The sequence below is a fragment of the Channa argus genome, chromosome 4 (genome assembly GCF_033026475.1).
Source record: "Channa argus isolate prfri chromosome 4, Channa argus male v1.0, whole genome shotgun sequence".
NCBI lineage: Eukaryota > Metazoa > Chordata > Actinopteri > Anabantiformes > Channidae > Channa > Channa argus.
This window is the reverse complement of record NC_090200.1, coordinates 20,090,431-20,101,875: the sequence shown is the minus strand read 5'-3', so window position 1 is coordinate 20,101,875 and position 11,445 is coordinate 20,090,431. Positions and strand designations below refer to the sequence as shown.

General features: G+C 40.0%; 1 protein-coding gene across 4 annotated transcripts in view; it reads left to right on the top strand.

Moving 5' to 3' along the window:
• The first annotated feature begins 6,157 nt into the window (after positions 1-6,157).
• b4galnt4a (beta-1,4-N-acetyl-galactosaminyl transferase 4a) overlaps positions 6,158-11,445 on the top strand; it is a 136,988-nt gene continuing 131,700 nt past the window's right edge. For 2 of the 4 annotated variants that reach the window (XR_010914244.1, XM_067502247.1), the window contains exon 1: positions 6,158-7,771. Coding sequence is in view for 3 of the 4 variants with exons in the window: in XM_067502247.1 (XP_067358348.1) it covers positions 7,630-7,771 (142 nt within the window). In the remaining variant the exon portion in view is untranslated. The remainder of the gene's footprint in view (positions 7,772-11,445) is intronic. The other 2 variants (XM_067502244.1, XM_067502245.1) reach the window with 2 other exon arrangements.

Here is an 11,445-nt window from a genome sequence, read left to right as displayed (position 1 = left end):
ATTGATTTGCAATACATCACTTCGGGAGTTAGAGACACCATCTACAAATGGAGAATGATTTGGAACAATAGTGTGTCTTCCCAGAAGTGGCAAACTTTCCAAAATTAGTTATTAAACAAAAGCATGTGACAATTCAACTATTAAGCCACAAGAAATCCCAAATCATGGAGGGATCTGCAGGCATCTCTCTTACATTAGTAAAGCTCAGGTTTCCTGACTCCAGAAATGAAAAGAAATAGGGTAGAAATGGTGAGGGTGTTGGGGTTGATGCCACAGGGCCAGACCGACTTGCCACAGTTGAGGGAAACATAAAGGGTTTCTGAAGCAGAATAGCAGGTCATCAGCCTGTGAGTTAAAGCTTAACTGAAACTAGGTTATGCAGCATGACAGTCAGTGATTCCAAGAGTAAGAGTAAGTGGACCTCAGACTGGCTCTAATCAAAGTTTTGCAGAGGCCTAATCAATGTCTGGACCTGAACTAGCTTTTAAGTCCAGGGGCCAATATTTTTTCACAATGGTTATTTAGAAATTGGACAAATTGTTCACCAAATACAGTGAATTAATCCTTGGTTAGATTTAGTTTTAAATTCTGAATCTGTTCAGTATAAGTATGAAAAAAAAAACAGGAGGTAGAATATTTTTCATACCACTGAATCTTCTATCCTTTTATCATCTAGACATTTTTGTATTATGACTTAGATTACTGATGTAGTTTTTGCAGAACTGACACACATCTGTCGTCTTTCTGACAGCTGTTCAAGTAAGATTCAAGTATCCAACACAAGTGAGTTAAAAGCTTAAAATTCATTTTTAAAAGTTACTTAATAACACATTTCATCAACAATGCTGATTAACTCTGAATGGCACTCAGCCAATAGTTAATTATTGTTCCTTATTAAATTAATTCTGTATTACTACTTATTGCAATACATACCATGAAAAACAATCCCCAATGAGTTTTAATGCACCTTAAGCCAATGAATGACATAAGTCAAAATAGAATTCTCAAAAAACTTTGTTGTTGTTTATATTTAGCAGACACCATATGTCATATAATACTACCAGACACTAGACAACTTGCTGAGGTAGTAAACTGTGGATTGATATTGTTTCATTAGGCGCTTTCAAGCTTTCCACAATATGAAAACATCTGTTGTGTAAATTTGGAAATTAGATTAATTCAGCACCATTAATCTACCTCAAAGACAATAGGCCTCATTCACTAATATGAAGTAATAACTTCATAGTAACTCATATAAATTCTTTCTTAAATTTGTTCTTGAGAAAGGTCCTAAGAAAAGTCTATGCCAGATTCAGGACATGTTCTCATATTAGATTTGTTCATACCTTGTTCCTATTTAATGAATTGTTTTGTCAACACAAGTTGAAAGCATTTTTAGTTTTTAGCCTGGTTAAACAGTCTGCCAGTGCTCATTAAAGGCCATGAGACTGCAGGGCCTTGTGCAGACACATGAAACTCGCTCAGAAATTGATAAGAAAAGCTGAGAAAGGTAAAAGGGCTCAAATAAAAATATAAAGATGGTGGACTATCGGACTCCAAATTGGATAAGCAAAACTCCAAACTTCATAGCAACGTCTGCTGTCCCATCTCAGAGCGGGTGAGGGTATACATCGTGTTGGTTTTAAAGAGGGTGAGTGTGGAATGGCACATCACTATTTAGTGCAAGGTGAGTTATTGTAGTGTTAATTAATTTTAAAAGATCACAATACTTTGTAAAATACTTTAAATATAAATAACTAATATTAATAATCAAAAATATAGATAATGACAATGTCAATGTAATATAAATATTACAAAAAATATTACACAACTGTTGAATAGAAGAAAATGCAACTCTGCACAAACATGTCAGCAAACAAATGTGCCTAAGTGTGCGTTTGAGTATTTCTTTTTTATAAATGGTTGTATAAATGGTTATAAATGAGACTAAGTTTCCTTCGAGAGAAGGATGGACTGTATATAAAGTATATAAAGATACACTGTGTGAGGAGCAGCAGTCACGGGTGAGATACTTTAAAAAAAAACAGGCACAGGTCCTGTTGACTTATTGCACTGGGCCTCACGTTTCTGATCTCACACAAGCTTATTATTTACATTTAGGAAATATTTCTTTGTGCAAACGGCTTGAAACAAACGGATCCTAATGCATGAATGTTTTATGACAAGTGGACTACTTGTCATGGATATGCTCTTTGAGGTGACAACAGGGAGCACTTAAGTGTGATTGTTTGATTTGAGAGAGAGAGAGAGATATAGAGAAAGAAGGAGAGATAGTCATTGAGAGCCCCATTGGCATTACTTCCATATAATCCTCTTTGCGCTACACCTGGCTGGCATACTAATGATGGAGAAATGACCCAGATTTCTGTTGGCACATTTATACTCACAGCACAAAACGTATAAATAAGATGGTTGAATTTTATTTTATGCATCTGCTGTTTTTTCAGTCACCATAGATTCAGAGAAAGAGGCCAAGCATGGATATTCAATGCTTGATGAAAGACAGACTCTAACACTACAATAGTTACTTTGGTCTCAGTCGTTTGAGCTTCTTCATGGGCTTTGTGATGAATACAATCTGTGCTTTGAAAAAGAGGCCTGGAAATAAAAATCAGATGTAAGTTATCTTTCGATATTGTGCACTTTGTGTGACAGTATCCTCTGAACAAATACTTTGTAAATAAAAAAAAACTGAGGAAGGCCCTGTCTCACTTGTTTACAGCTAATATAACAATGATGGAAGAGCTATTTTTAAACTTCACCTGTTCGCATGCGAACAGAGCTTACTGTGTAGTTAACTAGAGCAAATCCCAGCACCACCGCTAACAAGATTTTTGTGGGAATAACCCATTCCAGTAGCTGCAGAGGTTAAAGATGGACTAGTGAATGAGTTTGGGATTGTTGTTCTAACTTTGTCTCAATGCAGTCAGAGGAAACAATACAGGAATCGAATAATATGGCAACCACTGCTTGCTATGTGATATTAAAGACTCCATCTGAACTGTACATCTCTGAAGACAACTGACAACTGACAACTTCAAATCTGTCTAACTGTATTCGGGAGAACAGACTGCAGATGAGGGCATGTGACTGTTTGTTATGGTGCATATGCGGCAAAAGACAGGTGGGGGGGATGCACGGAGAAATTATTAAAGATTTCTTTACAAATGTAACAACAACAACATGACAACTAATTTTAAAACATATTTACCTTGACTTTGTATTTATAAATTGAATTTATGTTAGTGAGGAATATGCATTATAGGCTACTGTACCAAGCTAAAACGGGACAATATTCCCACTATATGAAAAAGTAAAAAAAACATTCCCATGATCCATGCTGCCCTAAATGTATTCTGCTTCAACTACACTAATCTATTCTCATCAGGGCTCTTCATTCCCCCACTTTACCTCTACTCATGTTTTCCATCTTACTCATCTGTAAACAGGGGGGATGTTATTTTCCCAGAAGGAAATTCAATAGGACACAGTGGGGCAGAAAGAAATGCCTCTCTGCACCTGTTCGGATAGAAGGAAGCTCAGGCACAGAGGGCAGCCAGAACTGATCCAGGGGGATCCAGGAGGCAAAACCCCTTAATCCCTGTGACATTTTAGCTCAGACCTCTCATCAAGGCCTGTGAGCTGCTTTGCTACCCAGGAAAACAGGAAGGTTGCAGAAAGGTGAGGAGGAATGTTTATGAGAGATTGAAGGGAGAGACAGACAAGGGAATGGGCAGAGATGGACAATGACTGACGTCGGATTAGATGTTGGATTAGACCAAGAGAATTAAAAAAAAGCTGTGGGTCAGAATTCGTCTCACTTAGATGAATTGCTTATTAAAGCCACAGAGGTCTTGATAAAGAGGCTTTCTCCTCTCTTATTTGTGTGTTTCAAATCTTTATTGTTAGAAAAGCAAACACCATCACACAGAGATGATGGCCTCTGCATCCTGTCTCCATTGTGAGGCCTAACCCTTCAGATGTGTTAAGTAGTGTAACTTCAGTACCACACTTTGGCACCTGTCACAGCGTACTGGGCATTCACTACTCCCTGTAGCCATGGCCTCTGTATTTCCCTAGCGGCAGCAGTTCCTCCATGTCTAATAATCTCCACCTTGAACACACTCTCTGTCCATATCATTCCACTGCACACTGCTTCCTCCTGTATTCATCCAACAATGGAGATCCCTGGAGGGTAGGATAAAGGTGCCAAATGTTTCTGCAGGCTTGGAAGAGAAGGGAGCCAGAGAGGGACAACAGCAACAATTGAGAAGATCTGTGTTTCAGACCATTTAAAACAATTCTTTTAGCAAATTTACACGTTGACTAAGGTGCGACTCGACAACAAATTGAGCCATATGTGGTGTGTGAAACTTTGCGCCTACATTTAATGTGGGTTAAAAGTGTGCAGGTCCCTTGCTGTGCACTGGATGCCTGCATACCCATAGATGAGACAGAAATAGCAGAGGAGAAAAGCCGAATGTCAGGTATACTGAAAGAGTAAAAAAAAAGGCTTGTTTTTGTCTTCAGTCTGACAACAACAAGTCAGATGATCAAACAAAGAGGAATAAAATCAGGGCCTTAAAAAGTCCACGATAATGTCCCAGAGCCATGAGAGAGATGCAGAAAAAAAAACTGTACATGAAACAGTTGGATTTCACACTTTGGATGACTTTCAAACCTGACGTGTGTGATGAAATACCTTTGTTTTTTCTTGCAACAGCTTTACTAAGGTGAAAGTTGTCAAGCTTTTTGTTTCAGCAGAAATTATGTTTGGCTGAGGTCATTCAATAAGTACTCATTTCAATACTGCCCAGATGAATACCTAAGCATTTCAATTACGGTCAGTGTTTGCTCTGAAGATTACATTATTAATCCAGGGGATTATGGTTTGTGGTCCAACTGATTCAGAAGGCACAGCTTAGGCAAACTAAATTGACTCTCCATTACTATAGGCCAGGTTTTGTGTCCTTTGATCCTTCATCTGAATTCATAAAGGCATATAGCTTACCATACAGCTGGATGATTGGACACGTATTAAATTGGACTAAACTTTAAATAAATCCGAATTCAGTTGATTCCACTAAAAACGTTCTATAGCTTAGCTTGTCATTGTAGGAAAAGCTAAAGTTTATTTTATTTAGTTGCAGTTTCCTGGGCACTCATATTAAATCCACATGTGATTTTCTTTCTACAACAAATCAAAATGTCGTCCATGCCAAGATTCCCATAGACTACAAAATTGTGTTATTTTTTTTTAATTGGCCAGAAGTATTTATGAGAGGGATTCTGAACTAGATATTTATATACGTGTATTGCCTCATAAGACTTAAACATAATTAATGAGGTTTAGTAAAGACCAAATCCTCTGTCGCCTCAAATTATGTAGTCACTGCTCTTCTTTCTTTGACCATTGGGCGGCAGTCAAGCGCGTATCTTAAGTGCCACTCCAGGGTTCCGCCACACACAGCGCACATTAAGACACATTAGGTGTAATTACTTTGTAATGAGCTAAGTAGCGAACCGCAGAGTCAAGTTAGGAAATGCTTTTTCAGCTCTCAAATTTAAATAATAGTCTAACTGTATAGTGTTGTCTCCTTCTCTTTGTGTATCACACGTAAGTTCAGTTTTTCAAAGAGAAAACGATCAGACTTACTCTCCACTAACTCTGGCATTATTTTAGGTTATGTTAAACATTTAGTAATATGCCTACACCCTGGTCAGGAGACGTCAGAGGGGGTGCACTCATGTAAAGGCTTAATTTAAAGAAGATAAGTATGAGAAATAAATAATTAGCAAATTAGATGTGAAAGTAGATGTGAACATTGATGCGATTGTTTCTGCGCAAATTTAGAGTTTCGATAAATTGCGCATTACTGTACTGCAATTTTTAATATTAGTATTTTTTCCTTCATTACCTGAAAACCAAACCAGTCAAATTAAAAACGTGTTTATCAAATTAACGTGGAGCCTTGAATTTAGAGTAGGGGCACTGTGCGTTCAGCTATTGGATGTTGGGTCATACTAGTACCAAGTAACGGTGAGGGCAAACGATGTCATCCCGCCCCCTGTGAACCCTTCGCAGGGTTCTAATTGGATGCTAGACTTGTCATTCCCCGACCACCCAGGTTAGGTTGCTCTGCAGCGTTAAGATGCTCAATTGATGGGCGTACTGAGCTGTGCAGTGAAAGGAGATACCCTTACGTGTTTCATGGTGGCAAAACAAAAGCATGTTCTCTGCTGGTTATATTACGCCGTGTTACTGGTTTATCTACGACATCCTACCTGGAGCTCTGCTGGGTTTTTTCTTCTCCCTGCGCGCGGTGACAAGCGGTTTGGACGATGCTATTACGATGCGTTTTATTGGGAAAAAAGCTCATGACAGAATAACAACACAAGGAAGCGCGTCGCTGCTAGAGCCTGTTATCATTGTTAATTAGTTTAATCCACATGTGGGTCTTTGATTGTGATTTTTCTCGCACGCGTGGTGGACTCGGACAACGCAGCTACTTCAGGAAAATTTGGTAAAATGCACCTGCCGTGAGACAACGGAGCAGCCGGAGCTTCCTGGACTTCAATTAGGACAGTCACATATGAGTATTTCAAAAATCATCTCTTGTCATGGAGCAGTGGCAGTTTCCAGCCTCCATCGGTTTAATGTTTACTCGTTGCGGGGCTTTAAACCCACCCGAGTGTGAGGATGACAGCTGATCGCTCCTCCTCTCCCGGGACTTAAATAAAAACGCGCTCCATCTGAAAACGTTGCCCTCAATAGGAAGCCTCGGTTTCAGTGTGTTTAACAATAGATGGAGCGCAGTGCTGTGACATTTGGCTGACGGCCACCTTAACATCTGCCTGGTCGGGTTACTTACCCACTTAACACACTTGCATTAGCCCGTGTCACATTTCACTAAAGGGCCTTTAATTTAATTTGTAGTCATTTGAAAATATTAAATGCATCCGTCTGCTCTTTCTGCTGGGAGCGTCCAGCGTTGGAGCTTTGTGGAGATGCTGCGTCCGATCACCTCTCCACACTCTACGTTTGTCTCCTTGCTCTTTGATACGCGTTAAATCCATGACCGGGGATGATCTTCGAGTAGTCGATGAAATAATCAGCGTCACGGTGTCAGCAAGGCTAGAGCTACAGGGGATTTGGGCAGATTATCGTCAGACTGCTATTTTGTTCCCTCGCTCTCACTCTTGAGTGAACTTCACAGGTCTGCAGCCGTTTCCCTGCTGGCCCAGCCGCCTAAAAACTCCAGCGGCGACGCCTGTTTACAAGCCGCGCTATTCATAGGGAAAGTGAGAAACCGAGCTGCATTCATAAGCAATGACTGCCACTGTAAGGTTTGGACCCAGATCTGAGGAAGCAACGAGTTTGGCGTTGTTGTCAGCCCGTAGATCAGGGCGGATGAGGTGCGCTTTAAGGCTGTAGTTACCGTTATTTGTTTACACGCAGGCTGAGATGCCGTCGCTGTGACCGGGAGAGGCTGCCTGTCAGTATTTCCGCGGACTGCCTGAACGAAAACACTGCAGAGTCCGAACGACCACATTCCGGACTTGTTTTGACTATCAACCGGGTGGCTACCGGAGGATGTTTGAGCCAGGATGCTGCGCTTCCCCGTGAAGAAGATCCGGAAGCAGTTCAAGCTCCTGCTGCTGCTGGTACTGCTCACCTCCGCCGTGTGGTTCACCTACTTGCACATCAACCAGGGCAAGACCATAAAACTCCACTTCAACTATGGAAAAGGTAGGCATTCCCGAGAGAAATGTAGTCTATCTGAAATTAAAATTTGCATTTTTTTTTTTGAAAGCAGCCTTTTCTTCTGCTCAGATGGATATGGGTCCCTAAAGATTTTTAAAAGGTCATTTAACAGCCACTTTGCGAATACTGCAGTGGGACCCCAGGAGATAATACCATAAACTAGTGTAACATCACTATAAAATCACCACTGAATAGAATGAACTCCTGTAGGAATATTATAGGAATATTAAAGTCACTTTACAGAACATAATAAAGCTTTAAAGCATGGTGAGACCACTGTAAAGTCACCTCAGGGGGTAAAGTAACAGACCAGTCAAATAAAAAAATAAATGATAATTGTTAGATACAGTACGTTGCATTATATTCCTATATAATTGCAATTAATTTAGATTAATGACAAGTGTGTCCTTGAAACAACTTCCTCACTGACTGATTGTTCTGTCTTGGGTAGTGTGATGTTAGGACCAGACATGCCACAAGAAGCAGTAACACAGAGAGGCAGCATGTTTCATAAATGAATAATAGTTTCCCTCTCCAAGCTAAGTAAAGAGTGCTGCGGTCATGGACCAGGTCGAAAGCCAGGGCGCCACCTTCAACATTAATAATCAAAGGGCTGTTCGTGAAGGTGGCTACAGAGGTCACAGCTGTGCCAGTCACACTTGGAAAATATTAGGGGGTAGGCAATGCGGGGGGTGGGGGGGTGGGGGGGCAGCTCCACCTGCTGCTGTGATGCTTCTTATTACCAAGGCTTTATTGCATTCATCCACTGTGCACAAGAGGGTGATACAGAGCATGAGACATACTGTATATATTTATATGTACATATGAGTGTGATACAAAAAAAACTACCAATAAATTACCAATAAAAATAATATTGATTAAAGATGGTGAATCATGTACCATACCAATACCTAATACACATTTAACATTGGTTGATGGTGTACTCTGTCTCTTGCAGCTGTCTGTGTAAAGTGATATTCAGTGATTATAATGTCCTTGAAGAGAGTAACATACACACATACGCACACACACACACCTTACATGCTGACACACAAAGATCTATCTCTAATTGTTATGGTGTAGGGGTTTTCCAAGCAACAGAATAGCTTTTAGCTTTCGGATGATGAAATCCCTGAATTATATGGATGGCTGACGGCTGCCACTCTGGCAACTGCAACTAAGTGAGTGTATGTCAGTATCTGGGTTAAGAATGGAAACCCACACAGTATCCCTGCAATAAATTTCACACTTTATGAAGCAAATACCCTGGGTTTATACATCACGCGGCCCTTGTATTAAGAAGAACTAACTAAAAATGTACATTCTAAGCATAATAAAGGATTTAATTGTAAGGATATTGGGTTTAATTACACTACTCACTCCATGTCACTCCTGTAGAAGCAGACTGGATACGTACAATCATTGCTGACTTTGTGTTAACTTTTCCAACCCTTCATTCTCTGAACCCCAAGAGCTCGATGCACAGTGATAGTTTCGATATTACCGTGTTCCTCATTTGAAAAATTCTGTTAGTAGTCTGCCTTTGTGACTCGTTCGGTGCAGTCATCTAGTGAGGAAGGAAGCTGTTATGCTGTGCTGGTCTGCGTGTCTAATTGACTGTCTTGCATTTAGCAGACCTCTGAGCAGGTCAGCTCACTTAACCTCTTATGAATAACACGTCCCCTTTTGCACCAAGGGTTTCTAAGTGAGATGTAACTATTACTGAAAATGGGGCTCTATGAAGTGTGTAAATATTCATATCAGGCTGGCACACAAGAATTTATCATAGATTCTTAGCACTGAGGTGGGGCAGGTAGAAATAATGTAATTTAGTTTTTGGCCTGAGTTCTCCCTTATTTGAATATGAAATCACAATTAGTTAAATTTTCATCCCTCTTGTCCTGTTTTGGAGGAAAATTAAATTTATCCGAGCCAGATCCTCTCCTTGAGAAAGCACATGTATCAGACGGACTGCTGCTAGGACATCATCCACTAGATAATATCTTATTGGCATATGACAAGCAGTCTTGTGAGAAATATAAACGTTTTGAGATGAAGTGTCCCGTTGAGACATTTATATAATTGTGAATAAGGAATTGTCAAGTTCTTAGTCTGCTTACCTGTGCATAGGTGTTTGTTGACTTGGTCAACCTATAAGGCAGTAGAGGCCTGAAACTTGGAAAAGAGGCATTTTTAAAAGTAACCCATGGCAAGCAAACAAAGTTTTGTATATACTCCATGTTTCACACGTTGTATTTTAACATACATGTTGAATACCGTTTCTACTCTATCAAGCATTTTTTATTTTATTGGTTATAAACTTCCTTGGTTTCACCGATTGGCAGTAATCTTATCTCATTAGAGAACAGCTGTCTTTTTTGTGCAGGACAGTATATCCACCAGCTTTTACTACTATCCTTTGCAGTTTAATGTACTCTGGGTGTGCACTCATGTGCATTCTGTTAGACAGCCCCCTCCCCCCCAAAAAGACAAATATGAAATGGTAATGAAAAGTCTCTGGTTGAACTCTGTGGAGTGTTAAACAAGAAACTGGATGCAGCAGTGATAGAGAAGTGGTTTTTACCTGCATAGTGTATGTTCGGTGTTATGTGGGTTTGCTGGCTTTAAATGAGCCATGACATTACTAACTGACTCTGTGTTTTACCTAGACAATATAATGGAAAACGTTGTGATTAACACTTCAGAGACTTTATTGAATAGGTTGATAGACACCTCATTACTCAGAAGTCATATATAGTCATTAATAACATACTGTGATTAGTATGCAAAGAAATCCATCACACTGAAGTGTCATCAGGTCGTTTTGATTCAGAATTGTCATCATTCAGAGCACCAAGCCAGCCACAACTGTACTGAAATGGGCCATCATTTTATGCCACTAAATTATTCAGCACAGGATGGAGCTGTGTGATAGACTGGTGATAAAATGGTGATGGGCACTCCACTCATATTTTTGTGATTTTATGGAAAGTAGAGGAAAAGGGAGCCAGGAGGAAATGATGCTATGTCAGGGAGATGATTGCTCTGATGGACAATAGCTTGAGAAGCAAGGAGCTTAAAATTTGACTACTTGGACACAGAGTGAAAGTTGAAGTTACTTCCAGTCCAGTGAAATAACAGAACAGTGTCTATTTTTCTTGTGTAAGATTGTCTGAATCCTAAACACATCCTGAATACCTCTCTTGTTTATGAATAGACCAGTTAAATACATATAAGTAGAGCACCATAAGCAATACCAACAGGACTTTTGCAAATATGTGGGTGTTTCTTAGGGCATTACATGTATATATTTTTAAAATCCAAGGTAGCTGTTGTAACTGTTATTATGGGGAAAGCCAAAAGATATAATTAAATAGTTTTCAGACTGTGCACTGGCCAAACCAGTCTTATTTAATCGGAATTTCAATGAGGAAGTGTGTTGGCAGGCAATGCTGTGGTGCATATTAGATGAGTGCCACATTTATGTGCCCACCCAGTTGCACAACAGCCCCCCTGTTTCCCAGCATCAACAGGTCTACAGAGGGGGAGGGGAAGGCTGTCTGCTACATACAGACCTCTATTGATTAACTATGATTACACATGTGGAAGCACACGCACATACTGTATGCAAACACTCCACCACTCCCACCCACTCATAC